At 45.3% G+C, this 14,666-nt stretch overlaps 1 protein-coding gene across 2 annotated transcripts in view; it reads right to left on the reverse strand.

The window, feature by feature from the left end:
• kif19 (kinesin family member 19) overlaps positions 1 to 14,666 on the reverse strand; it is a 285,358-nt gene that overhangs the window by 73,510 nt on the left and 197,182 nt on the right. The window contains exons 1-2 of one of the 2 annotated variants that reach the window (XM_072483432.1): positions 5,455 to 5,512; positions 4,584 to 4,778 (exon numbers count right to left, since the gene is read on the reverse strand). In XM_072483432.1, coding sequence (XP_072339533.1) covers positions 4,584 to 4,775 — 192 coding nt within the window. In that variant the 5' untranslated portion in view covers positions 4,776 to 4,778; positions 5,455 to 5,512. Of the gene's footprint in view, positions 1 to 4,583; positions 4,779 to 5,454; positions 5,513 to 14,666 lie in introns of those variants that run through there. The other variant, XM_072483431.1, reaches the window with a different exon arrangement.

Raw genomic sequence — 14,666 nt, forward strand, 5'->3', positions numbered from 1 at the left:
TTGGTGTAATTTTTTTTAAAATATATTTTTATTCTCCTCCTTTTTCACATTTCCCCCCAAATTTACACCCACCAACAATAAACAATAATCAGCAACAAATACGTCAATCTCCATAACAATAACAACGATCCCATCCTCCCACCAACCCCCAAACATTAGCCGGCTTGATTACATAAACAAACGACAAAAAGGAACCAGGGGTTACCCATAGTCACCCTTAATACACACAGCCCCCCTCCCCAACCCTCCCACCCATCCCCCCCAACTAATGTTCGATGTTATCCAGTTCTTGAAAGTGCATAATGAATAATGCGCATGAATTGTAGAACCCCTCCGTCCTTCCCCTCAGTTCAAACTTAACCTTTTCAAGAGTCAAGGATTCCAACAGGTCCCCCCGACATGCCTGGGCACAGGGTGGAGAGGCTGCTCTCCATCCAAACAGGATCCACCTTCGGGCGATCAACGAGGCGAAGGCTACGATATCTACCTCCGCACCCGTTTCCAACCCTTGCTGGTCCGACACCCCGAATATGGCCTCCCGGAGACCCGGGTCCAGTTTCACATGCACCATCTTGGAAATTACCCTAGAAACCTCCTTCCAGTAATCCTCTAGCTTTGGACAGGACCAAAACATATGGCCGTGATTGGCCTACCTGCCCCCCCCCCCCCTCCCCCGGCAACGCTCACACACATCTTCTACTCCTTCAAAGAATCGGCTCATCCTCGCCCTCATGAGGTGTGCTCTGTATACCACCTTCAGCTGTATCAGCCCCAACCTCGCACATGAGGTGGAGGCATTTACTCTCCGGAGCACCTCACACCAGACCCCCTCCTCTATGACCTCTCCCAACTCTTCCTCCCACTTTGCTTTGATCCCTTCCAGTGGTGCCTTATCCTCTTCCAAAATAGCTCCGTACACCGCTGACACTACCCCCTTCTCCAGTCACCCTGTCGTCAGCACCTCCTCCAGCAATGTGGAGGCCGGTTCCTCCAGGAAGCTCTGTATCTCCTTTCTGGCAAAATCTCGAACCTGCATGTATCTAAACATTTCTCCCTGCTCCAACCCACACTTCGCGTCCAGCTCCTACAATCCTGCAAATCGACCCCTAAGAAACAAGTCTTTTAGCGTCTTAATCCCCTTCTCGTCCCATTTCCGGATATTTCCATCCCACCTCCCTGGCTCAAATCTGTGGTTCCCCCGAATCGGCATTTCCCTTGACCCTGCCCCCAATCCGAAGTATTGGTGAAATTGCCTCCAGATTTTCAATGAAGCTATTATTACCGGACTCACGGAGTATTTCCCCGGAGCTAGCGGGAGCGGCGCTGTTGCTAGTGCTTTCAGTCCCGACCCCCTGCACAAACTCTCCTCCATTCTAACCCACTGGGAATAAACCCCCCTGACCCAGCTCCGCACCTTCTCCACATTCGCCACCTAGTAGTAGTACATCAGGTTCGGAAGACCCAAACCCCCTGCCTGCCTTCCCCTTTGTAGCAGCACCTTTCTCACTCTGTGTTTGGTGTAATTTTAATACAGTCTGGGAATCAAGAGTTAAAGCGATAGTGAGCAGTTCACACAGCAGTCAAGACAAAGAAATCCAAAAGAGGTTGGTGTGAAATCCTGGACTGGATTCGCTATTAAAGTGAAGCGAAAGCTTTGTTTAAAAGTATCATTTGGAAAACCTGGCCTGGATTTAGTAGACTGCAAACTGCTAAGGGAAAGCATAATTATGAGAAAAGATTTTAAAGCGTATTTCTGAGAGTTAAGTTTGGAAACTCTCACGTGACAATTTGGGAAAATTCGGAGGAGACATCCATAAACATTCATTTGGGGTTCAGCGTGGAGAGTGTATTTGCTCAGAGTTATCTTGTTTGCTTAAAAGGACTTTGTGTTAATGACACCATTATATCTTAACATGCACTTTGGAATCTGTGTTAATCCTAAAACCTGTGTGTAATTGTTACGATAAGGGGGGGGTGGGAAGTAAAGGAATATAGTATTATAATCCAATCTTTTCATGTTTAATAAAAGTTTTTTTTCTTGTTGTTAAAACTAATTAGTGGTCCTGTGACTCTGCCCCTCCCCATTTTAAGTTAAGGGGCTGGATTCTCCATTCGCGTGATCCTCCGCTTCGCCGGCAGCGGACTCACGCCCACGGATTTCCCGACAACTTGGGGGTGCCCATAATGGGAAACCCCATTGGCCAGCTGGCAGGACGGAGGATCCCGTTGCCGGCGGGGGCACGTCACACTAGGAAACGGGTGCGGCGGGACGGATAATCCTGCCCAAGATCTTTTGAGCCAGGTTTCCATTCTGGAATCTTCCTGTCCAGTTATAACGTCAACTGAAATTGTAACATTATGAAAGAAAAATGCACAAGGTGGTTAAAAAGGCAACTTTCACATAGACCACTGACCCAATTTCAATCCAACCATAACCTTCCATGGAAAGTAACAGGTCAAATCAGCATCCCAAATGTTTGACCCATATATTCTGATGTTTGTTCTCAATTATATTTTTCTGCAAATAGAAAAAAACCTGCAAAGGTTGTTTGAGTGGGGTTTCGACATAGCCCAACAGTTTTAAAGTGATTCCTGTTTGAAACATTTGTTGATTGTTCGCTGCAAACACCATGCAGCCATTCCCCAGGCTACCCATCAAGGCCTTCATTCTGGGGGCAAACCTGCCCGTCCTTGTTACATGAGTTGCACTCGCTCTTGGCAGGGTCACAAGCCGTTTAGAAAAAGCTTTTTAAGAACAGTAGTGTAATTGATCTGTGGGAGCAAAACTGGTACAACCAGTCAGTCCTGCCCTGCAGAACAGCGGCTTTATAAGGGAACATATTAAAATACAAATATTTTCAGGTGGGTCACCTTTTTGAAGTACCGACACTGTCTCTTTTTCAATGCTGATGAAAGACCGGTGACCTGAAATGTCTGCTGCTCTTTCTCTCGCTACACAGATTTGTTTTGTTTCTGTAAAACTTTTATTAATTTGTGGCGGCATGGTGGCACAATGGTTAGCACTGCTACCTCACACTGCCAGGGTCCCGGGTTCGATTCCGGCCTTGGGTGCCTGTGTGTGGAGTTTGCACTTTCTCCCAGTGTCTGCGTGGGTTTCCTCCGGGTGCTCCGGTTTCCTCCCATAGTCCAAAGAAGTGCAAGTTCATGCTAAATTGCCCCTAGGGGTGATGTTACAGGGCAAGTGATTGGGTCTCGGTAAGGTGGTCTTTCCAAGTGTCAGTGCAGACTCGATGGGCCGAATGGCCTCTTTCTGCACAGTCGGTATTCTAAATTTTAAAACAAAGCGTATTCCTTTCTCTCACCACTAGATGGTGCTGTGATGCAGCCGGAGTATTTTGTATCCAATTCCATTCTGCCCTTGCACATTTGTGCCAATTAAGGTTCAAGCCATGGACCTTGGATACTGCACCTGCTCTCAAGATTTCTTTTTGCGACAGATTTTAGAGCCTTTACCACTTCCAGGATTGTGTTTTAAAAATTGTCTTAAACAGTGCTGCAATCTGTACACACACATATTAAATACAGGAGGCAATGGGTTAGTAACCTACAGGCAGAGTAGGCTGCCATTTTCACCCAGCACAGCTATAATTGGTGCTTTTGTGCTAAAGGTGTATTATGTCATCATTTAAATGTTAAACTGGAATTGCATAAAGCACAATAGAAAAATGATATAAAATGCACTCGAGCGCAAGGAGATAATTTCAGCAAATTATAGTAATTAAAAGGTGAAGGCCCCTGGACAGGACTTCACAGTGAACGGTTTCCTCACGAACTTTGCTAGCCAGCAGTGATATGAACATGGTGCCAATGGGCAGATATTAAAATCTAACACACCCACTGAAATCAATGTATTTTCTTTTGGTGACATTAATTAATTGGAAGTGTCACAGCCATGGCTTGTAGCGTAGATGTATCTGGTGACACAGTAATTTGTTCATCTTAGTTACTGCAGCAAGGTAAACAGGAAAACCAGTTTGATCTAGAATCACCATAGGACATAGAGGGCGCGACCTTCCCAAAAGGGAACAAAGTCCCCGAATGACCGCGTTTATCCGTATGTTTCCCGGCACTTGCAGTTTAAACAATCCCCACCACGCTGATCTTCTCCCTCCTCCTCAGCGTAGGAGCTAACCCCCACCACCTTCTCAGGAGCACCTACACCCCAGGGGTAACACAAAGACGGAGGCATTAAAATAGGGTAACACCAGAAAAAGGTGTGGGGAGCACTGCCCTGTGGACATCAACTGCAGGAATCCATTGAGAACCTTTGTACAATTTTCATGCCAAAATAAAAACAAAAGCAAGTTTATAATAATTGGACTTCTTACGTTGAACCCAGTACACCTCCACTTGATATTGCATTTCTTGTCTGCATACAGCGGACTCAGTAATGCTGTTAATAAGGGATGTGGGGATCGGGGAACATCACTTTTAAGAATATCTGCCATGAGAACATTAGATTTCTATTTGTTCAAGTTTTCTATTTACGTAAATCTCTGATTTGTTCCAATAACTTTCACATGAATTTGTGACACTGCGTCAAGTTTATAAGAGAGACAAACCTGTGAAGCTCTCTCGGATCCCGCGAGGTCAATCATGAATAGACGTCCAATTCGTACTTCCTGCAAAATGTTCTTGATGCGACTCGTCTGCCTAACGGTGACTTGCAGGACAGCATGAGACCGAGAGGAGGTTTTGTTGGCTGCAGTGGGTTCCTGCGTTCTCTGTTTGTTGCCTTTCACTAACAGTTGCATTATCTGATCGGGAGGAAAAGGTTGAGTTAGGATTATGCAGAAATTACACAGAAAGAATTTATTCTGACTAAAGGGTCCTTGCTCCACCTTAGCCTCCTCCTAACCTTCTTCAAATTACCCCATCAGCATAATCTACTACAGGCACACAGTCTCAGAGACACCTGCCTGGAGACCACGGGCGGAATTCTCCGTTCCAGCAGCTAAGTGCTGGAGCCAACGGGGAATCCGCGGGTGGTTCACGACAGGAAAATCGGAGCGAACCCCTCACCGATTCTGGTACTGGTGAGGGGCTAGCACCAGCGCCGCATGAACCACCCGCAGATCATGCGGCAAATGGGCGGAGAATGGCCGAGTCCCAGACCGCGTTCCCATAGTGCATTCGGGCTGGGGGGTGTGCAGGTCGAGATTGCTTCGGGGGCCTCGCCATTTTTAAATGGCATCCCGATCTCTCACTACACTGGGGAATTCCATTGAGTAGAGCTCCCAGTGTACAAAACAGGACCATGTGCAGCCTCAGCCGTGCGTTGTTTAGGCCCCTTATACAACCCGACTCGCAACTCGAGGCACTGCGAGCGGCGGGAAACGTGCAGCTAAACATGCTCGCTGTGGGACTTTGTTCCCATTTGGTTGAATCGAGCCCAATAACTCAGCCAATTCAGTCTTTATTGATTGTTCTCACCTCTCAGCTCTGGAGTCATCCTTGCAAAGCTTTCCTGATATTTTTGCAGTACTTCTGTATCCTTTTAGAAACATGGAGACCATAACAGTGAGTACACTGTCCAAGTGTGATATTAACCCTTAATAGTGCATTTTCAGAATTATACTACAAATATAACAAAACTAAATTCCTAACCTTAAAAACATAAATGTCGTATCAACTAAAATCAAAAAATGGAATTCATGCACAGCTGTATATTACTTTATAACATCAGTTACAGTACACAACAGTGGAGTTTAATAAATATACCAATACATTCAGAACAATTCATTCTCATCCTTGTAAGAAACTTCTAGCTACAAGACTACTGGAAAAGGTCAATATGCACTGTTCACAGCTGGAATCTCCGTCATCCAGAATATGATTTTCTCGATATACTCTGGGCATTACTTTCACATACAATATTTAGCTGCTTCAAAGTGCGAACAATTTACTTCATCCAAAAGCATAATTTACATCAACAAAAATCTAAATCCTGAAGATGGAAAGCCCAGCTGGAATCCCAACACAGACGAGTATTTCTGCACATTTAATTAAGAATTTTATGCATATCTAGCTTGGATCGGCGCGCACGGAGTTTGAAGGAAGAGTAAATAAAAAGAACAAAATCTTTGGTTATTGGTTGGTGAGTATCTACTGTGAAGGTCTGAGTGCCAGGGGGCACAGACTCAGAATAAGCGGCAGGCCATTAAGACTAAGATGAGAAGGAATTTCTTCACTCACAGGGTGGTGAATCTTTGGAATTCTCTACCCCAGAGGGCTGTGAAAGCTCCATCATTGAGTATGTTCAAGACGGAGATCGACAGATTTCTGGACATTAATGATATCAAGGGGTTAGTGGGGAAAATGGCACTGACGTAGACATCTGCCATGATCTAGTGGAATAACAGACTGGAGGGGCAGAATAGCATTCACCTGCTCCAATGTTGCTACATCCATTTCGGTAGGTGCGGTTATAGCTCTGGCTTCAAAGACCCAGATTTTCTGTATTCCTGAAGATGATTTGAATAACTAAGAAAGTAAATTGTAAGATGTAAGATGGTGGTAATTTTTACAGATACTGAAGATCATTGGCATGAACGGGACAGCACGGTAGCATTGTGGATAGCACAATTGCTTCACAGCTCCAGGGTCCCAGGTTCGATTCTGGCTTGGGTCACTGTCTGTGCGGAGTCTGCATATTCTCCCCGTGTGTGCGTGGGTTTCCTCCGGGTGCTCCGGTTTCCTCCCACAGTCCAAAGATGTGCAGGTTAGGTGGATTGGCCATGATAAATTGCCCTTAGTGTCCAAAATTGCCCATAGTGTTGGGTGGGGTTACTGGGTTATGGGGATGGGGTGGAGGTGTTGACCTTGGGTAGGGTGCTCTTTCCAAGAGCCGGTGCAGACTCGATGGGCCGAATGGCCTCCTTCTGCACTGTAAATTCTATGATAATCTATGATAATCTATGAAACATTTTGAGTTGCGCTTCATGGTTTGAACATGTGCTATTTGAGAGCTATCTTAACACTGGTTTAGCACAGGGCTAAATCGTTGGCTTTGAAAGCAGACCAAGGCAGGCCAGCAGCACAGTTCAATTCCCGTACTAGCCTCCCCGAACAGGCGCCGGAATGTGGCGACTAGGGGCTTTTCACAGTAACTTCATTTGAAGCCTACTTGTGACAATAAGCGATTTTCATTTTTACTACCTCTACACTACCAGGAATGAAAACATATACAAGTGCTATTTGCAACAGCTTGCCTGTTTCACCTCAACCTCCAGAACTTGGCCTGGATTTTGTGGAGGCGGGACGTAGTGTGTGGTTTCACTGGGAACAGTCAGGGTTCGGTGACGTTACCCCTTCAGGAGTGATTGCAATTTCAGGATGTCAAGCATGTGCAAATTAGCTCGGGAATCCTGCAGTTGCAGTCTGTCATTCCAAGATTGGCTGTGTTGTGGATCCCTACACCATCCCCGCGTCCAGAGCCAGCAACCAGGAGATTAACGGGAATTTCAACTTTCCTGCCGCTATTTGAAAGCTCTTTAAAAAGTTACACCTTGTTCAATTAGCTATAACTGGGTTTTTTAATGTGATGAGAGTAATAACATTTAATGAGCTGGTCCTGAAAAAATAATTTGATGTAATTGTGGATCACTGTGAAATGATTAATTGGTAGATTTTAAGCTAATTTATTTTTACAAATAATTTTTTTTTGAATTCAATGTATTTTAGATTCCACCTTCAGCTCATATAATATGTCCCAATCTTTAATTTGCTCCAAGTACAAATTTTCAAAAGTGATTTTATTTTAATGTTTTCTGTTGCCTCATCTGCAAAAATGAAGTGATTGATTGCTTGGATAGTTTAAAGACATCAGTCAAGTTCTACACTGCATGCCCAGTAAAGAAGACTGCGATCAGTCCCTGTACCATTGCACAATGAGAGAGCTTAAGCAGGATTGCTTTATCTCCCAGCATGGACTAGGTGGTTAGCAGCAAGTGCCATCGCTTACAGCTGCTGATCACAAAATCCAGCCCAATAATTTTGCTGTCGCTAGGTTTGAATCCTGGAAATACACCCCCCCCCCCCCCCCCCCCCCCCCCGCAACCCAAACTGTGGGTGTACTAACTACACTGCAAGAACTGAAATGGTTGAAGGATAATTAAGAATGGGCAATAAAGGCCGACTTTGCCAGCAATGACCGCTTCCCATGAATGAATTAAAATAAGTTCACAAGGAAATCTGAAATTACTCAATATGAACAATTTTCCACTTTAAATTCACATCACACTTGCAGCTATAACAGGGAACCAGAAGGCAACACTAAATTGATGTGCGCCATTAGCAAGTCCTCAAAACAGATTCCAGTTCACCAGAAGGTGCGAAAGTCTGAGGTGTGTATGCACAGCTCAAAGTCAAAAACTGATTTAACCAAAGTTAACTCTGACTTTTTTTGGAATTCTAACGTTTTGATTTGATCTATGGACACAATGAGAAGCTGATCTCATTTAATTCTGTTGGTTTGGTTGTTATAATCTGGGGAATGTATGCCAGAAGAAAAAAACCCAGTCAAACTTGGGAAATGATGAGTACTGGTTTGAACTGGACATGTATATCTTAAAATGGAACTCGAGTTCAAACCAGTACCAGTCATTTCTCAAGTTTGACTGGTTTTCCCCCATATAAACCCCAAGGACCAAATTGCACGTGCAGTTTACCTGCTGAACTACAAAGGTTCCCACTCCCCTAACACTTCAGAGGTGATCTCCCCATCATGTTTAAATCCCCTCACTGCCTGTGCCTTCCCCTCTGGGAACCTCCTCCAGCCCTACCACCTTCCAACTCAGAAATCTCTATTGCTGCACCCCAGAACTGGCAGCCACGTGCTTAGTCATTTACTCCCAATGCTGTAAAATTCCCACCTTTAAATCCCTTCTCCTTTCCAGCTTCCTCTTCTCAGGGACACCCTTAAAATCCACCCTCACCAAGGTTGAGGTCACTGCTCTAAATATCTCCTTTTTTGGCTCAGCGTACTGTGGTAGTCACCACTAGTGGTATATTATATGTATTACGGCACTGCCTGTTCCACCATTCTCGTCTCGTGGTAATTGATGGTACATCACGTACATTATTTTTATGAACTATAAATGCACGGTTAGTAAAAATAAAAGCATATAGAATTGGAAGCGATCTTTTGACATGTCTGAGGAATTGGTTAGGAGGTGGAGAGTTAGGCTACGAGGTACTGTAATGCTGTGAAGGGAGTTGCATTGTATTGGGATCTTTGTAGGCAGGGAGTTTAGCCACACTTTAACGCATGTGCTCAAGAAATTGCATGGTGACTGCATATTTATTGTTGCAAAATCTGTTCTACAGAAACAAGCCGCTCCAATATAATACAGAAACCTAGCTTTTTGTTGAGTGTTAGCTATACATTGATTGCCTTCCCTATATATTTAACCAGGATAGCAATTTACTGGTGCAATCAAATCAAAATGGAAGAGAGTCTCTTGACGTTGGAAAGTTAAGGCTTTACCAGGTTGGGCTCTCAGCCAGTCCCTCTTCATATTCTAATATGAGGTCACATGGCTAACAAAATTCAAAGCCAGGTTGTCAAACACATTTCCTTTCAGGTTGCTCACCAGGTCATCTCCACAACATCATTTACCTCTGCCGTCACCCAGACAGCCCCAACTCAGATTTCTCCATAGGCCCCTGGCCAGCTCTAACTCGTATTCCTCCGCAGGCCCTCGGCCAGCTTCAACTCGTATTTCTCCGCAGGCCCCTGGCCAGCTCCAACTCGTAATCCTCCGCAGGCCCGTGGCCAGCTCCAACTTGTATTCCTCCGCAGGCTCTCGGCCAGCTCTAATTTAAATTCCCCTGCAGGCCCCTGGCCAGCGGCAACTCGTATTCCTCAGCAGGCAGGCCCTTAGCTGGGACACAGTAGCACAGTGGTTAGCGCTGTTGCTTCACAGCGCCAGGGACCCGGATTCAATTCCCGGCTTGGGTCACTGTCTATGCGGAGTCTGCACATTCTCGCCGTGTCTGCGTGGGTTTCCTCCGGATGCTCAGGTTTCCTCCCACAAGTTCCAAAAGATGCGGTGTTAGGTGAATTGGACATTCTGAATTCTCCCTCAATGTACCCGAACAGGTGCCATAGTGTGGCGAGTAGGTATTTTCACAGTAACTTCATTGCAGTGTTAATGTAAGCCTACTTGTGACATTAATAAAGATCATTCTTATACTCTGTTCAACCCCCTCCTTTTATACCCGCCCCCACTTCCTGTTTCAGTGTGATGCATCCTGGGAAATGTAGCGCGTGAGACCTGTTGTGTAGTTCTGGCCAAGAGGAAATAAGCAGAGAGGTACTGCCCCGACTCAACTCAGCCAAATTCTGTGTCACATGCCTCCTGCCTCAGCGTAGCCCCCTCGGACTGAGCAGCAATGGAAAAACAGATGCACATTCCGGTTTGACCACCTCTTGCATGAAACTGCTCAAACATCTTCAATCAGCAGCATTAAGACCCATCGACATATCAATCTGACTGTCCATCATATAGGTTCCGGTGACAGAAACTTTCTGCCTTCGACGAACAGCTCACTTCCAGACACTTCACTTTTTCTTCCAACACCCACTTCTGTTGAACCTCAATCACTTTGTCAGCTTTATGCATTTGGTCCTAGTCTGTATCCTGTTCAGCAGGAACAGTGTCAAATTGTCTCTCTGCTCTCTCAGTTGGCATCACGATATCCTGAATTGGACCCTGAGCAAGCATTGTGCTTTGCTGTTCAAATGTCCTTATTTGACCAACTTCCACTTCAGTCTCCATTTACCATTTATCACTTGTTCCATTGGGTAACTCCACTGCATCTCCTTTTTTGACTCATCCAATTGGTCATCCTGGACTAGTTCACCATGGGTGGGTAAAGCCTTAATGAATTCAACCTCTTTATCTGGTTGTTTGTCCTTTTCCACCATAGATAGCTCACACCCCACCTTCTCCACAAGTTCATCCTCCTCTGCTGCTTGTTTGAGGCTCACACCTCCATGTGCAGCCTTGACCTCTTCAGTTGCTGGCTTTGTGGTTTGCTAGCAGCACCAGGTACTCTTAATTTCAAAATCTTTGGTTGCTGCTTCAACTATCTCAGTTTCTGCAGTTTCCATGACCTCTGTTTTTTCGACTGAATCATGCGGTGAGATTTCAAGTTTTTCTTATTAATAATAATAATAATAATAATAATAATCGCTTATTGTCATGAATAGGCTTCAATGAAGTTACTGTGAAAAGCCCCAAGTTGCCACATTCCGGCGCCTGTTCGGGGAGGCTGGTACGAGGCTTGGGGCAGTAGAATGGGACCCATCTCCTCTGATTCCTTCAGATCCCTCTTGGACCAGCCTGTTGCCCCTTCCATGGCCTGTATCTGTTGGCAAAGCTCTTTCACTGTTCAGGTCTTCTCCTCGTGCAGCTCTCGAATTTCCTTCTCGTACTTGACACAAATTCCCAGCACCTCCTTCTGGTGCTCCAGCTTCACATTGCTGACCTCCTCCTTGTCTCGAGTCTTCTTCTGCAGCATCTCAACGGCCATCTCATCCAGCATGGCCTTCCATTTATGTCGACTTCCAATCTTCCTCTAATTCCTTCTGGAGCTGCTCTTTGTCCTGTTCGCATTGCTGTTACTGCTCCAAAAGCAGCCCATTGGGCTGGCTCACCTCCTGGAGTTGACTGCTGAGGGAATCCCTCTGGGCCATGAGCCCCTTCACCTCAAGCTTGCTTGCCCACTCAGTCACCTTGTCTGCACATTTTTCTCTTGCTCAGCTGAAACAATTCTGCTCAAGCTCCCTCATTTTATACCCACACCTACTTCCAGTTCCTGGTTCAATATGACGCCTTCTGGGAAACGTAGTGCGTGTCACCTGCTGTGTAGTTCTGGCCAACAGGAAATTTGCAGGGAGGTACCGCCCCTTCTGATCTCAGCCCAATGCTGTGATACGGTACATACTCCACTTGGCAGGATGGGACTAGTGGTGTCCCCCAAGCATCTATACTGGTACTTCAGCTTTTTAACTACATTTATACATGAAACGGAGGAAGGAATAGAAAGCTATATATCCAAGTTTATTGAAGACAGTGTAAATTGGAGCAGAACGTTACAAAGGGATATTAATAGATTAAATGAGTGGGCGGGCAGCATGGTGGCGCAGTGGGTTAGCCCTGCTGCCTCACGGCGCCGAGATCCCAGGTTCGATCCCGGCTCTGGGTCACTGTCCGTGTGGAGTTTGCACATTCTCCTCGTGTTTGCGTGGGTTTCGCCCCCACAACCCAAAAGATGTGCAGGCTAGGTGGATTGACCACGCTAAATTGCCCCTTAATTGGAAAAAATGAATTGGGTACTCTAAAATTTAAAAGAAAAAAATAAGTGGGCAAAAGTGTGGTACATGGAGTTGATGTGTGAAGTTATCCATTTTGGACCCCAGCAAGAGAGATAGCAATATTTTTCAAAATGGTGCAAAGCTAGGAATTGTGGCAGGGCAAAGAGATATGCATAAATCTCTAAAATGATGTTTGTTTTGTCCATTAGAATTTGAAGACTAATGGAATGTTACCTCTATATCAATGGAGCTGGGTAAAAGTGCTCAGTTCTGGGCATCTGGAAGGATAGATTGGATTCTGAGGGATTGCAGTGAAGATTCACTGGAGTAATAGTGGTACTAAAAGGGTAAATTATGAGAAACGTCACATAGATGAGATTGGTTTTCCTTTGAGGTAGACGATTAAAGGATTCTCTGATTGAACTGTTTAAGATGATTAAAGTATTTGACATGGTAGGTAGAAAGGAACTATTTCTTCTGGCATTGGGCATCTAGAATAAGAGCACAATAGAGCTAAAGTATTCAGGAGTGATGTCAAGAAACACTTCTTAGCATAAAGGGCAGTGTAATCTGAAACTATCCCTCAAAAAACTGTTGAGGCTATGTCGATTGAAAATTTCAAAACTGAGATTGATGGATTTTCGTTAGGTAAGGGTATTACAAGTTGGGTGGAACTACACTCATTTGGTTCCATTTTTAGCTATCCATTCATAGCCATAGAATTACCCTGCAATGATTCTCTTCCCCATTCTGGACCATTACTTCTGGTGTCCTCAAAAGAATCTATCCTTGGCCTCCTTCTATTTCTGATCTACATGCCAAACCTTGGTCACATCATCTGAAAATACCACATTAGTTCCCCATATGTACCCCGACGATACCCAACTCGACCTCACCACCACTTTTCCCAACTCCTCCACTACCTTCAAATTGTCAGACTGCCTGTTCAACATCTAGTAGCAGAAGTTTCCTCCAGCTAAATATTGCGAAGAACAAAGCCATTGTTTCGGACCTTGTCACAAACTCTGTTCCTTAACCAATGACTCCATCCCTCTCCCCAGCAACTATCTGAGGTAGAATAAAACTCTTTGTAATCCTCATGCACATGACCACATATCCTCTCCATCACTAAGACAACTTACTTCCAGCTCCGTAACGTAACTCAGCTCTGCCTCAATTCAGCAGCTGCTAAAATCCTCATCAATGTCTTTGTTACTCCTAGACTTGATTATTCCAATGCATTCGTGATGATTCCACATTCTACCCTTTATAAACTTGTGCCCATGTCCAAAGTCACACCAAGTCCCATTCACTCATTGCCCTTGTACTTGCTGACATACACTGGGTCCCAGTTACGCAGTAGCTAATTTTGAAATTCTCACCCTTGCTTTCATATTCTTCCAAAGCCCCCCCCCCCACAATCTTTATACCTTCCATGAGCCCTACAACCCCACCAAGATACCTGCATTCCTCCAATGCTGGTTTCTCCTGCAACCAATATTTTAATCGCTCTATCAGCCAGCCAGCATCTGCTCTCAAGGCCCTAAGCTCCTTCCCTAAACCTCTCCGTCTCTCTGCTACTCCTCCTCCTCTTTAAAGATGCTTCTTAAAACTTACCGCTTCGACCAAGCCTTTGTTTATCTGCCCTAATATCTTCTAATATTACTTGGTGCCAAATTACAAAAACGTTGCTGTGAAGCATCTGTGACATTTTACTTTTACTTAAATGCATTATATAAATACAGATGGGGTATGAAACCAAAGCAAGTAAATAGAGATAAGCTGCAGATGAGCCATGGAACAGAATTTAGTGTCCTTTCCCATGATGAATTTGATGGCAGAGGCATTTAATTCGGCAGAAGGGGGGCGGTGGAGATCCCACCACCTTTTTGCTTCCACCTCAATTAAGTTCATGGCAGCAAGGCCCACTTAAGGGCCTCATCCCAGTGGCAGGCATGGGCTCACCATGCAGGAAGCGCAAGCAGCAAACCTGTACGCGGTTGCATGCAGGCTCTCCGGGGGAGTCCCTCCATCAAATGCAGTGCCTGATCGAAGGACCTGGCATCGGGAAAGGGGGAGGGTGTCCTACTCCCTGCCTCCATGGTCTACACTCTGCAATCAGCTTCCTACCATCACGTACCTGTGACCTGTGAGCCAGCCAATACTTGGCCTCGGGAGGGTATCATACTGGCAGCAGCCACCACCTGCTTGGTGGTGCTGCCATTCAATAGAGCTGCAAACTTCTCATTGACTGGCAACTCTTGGGGGCGTGAGATTTCTGGTTTGGATTTCTGGGGGCTGGTTTAGCACAGTGGGCTAAATA

The sequence above is a fragment of the Scyliorhinus torazame genome, chromosome 18 (genome assembly GCF_047496885.1).
Source record: "Scyliorhinus torazame isolate Kashiwa2021f chromosome 18, sScyTor2.1, whole genome shotgun sequence".
Classification (NCBI taxonomy): domain Eukaryota; kingdom Metazoa; phylum Chordata; class Chondrichthyes; order Carcharhiniformes; family Scyliorhinidae; genus Scyliorhinus; species Scyliorhinus torazame.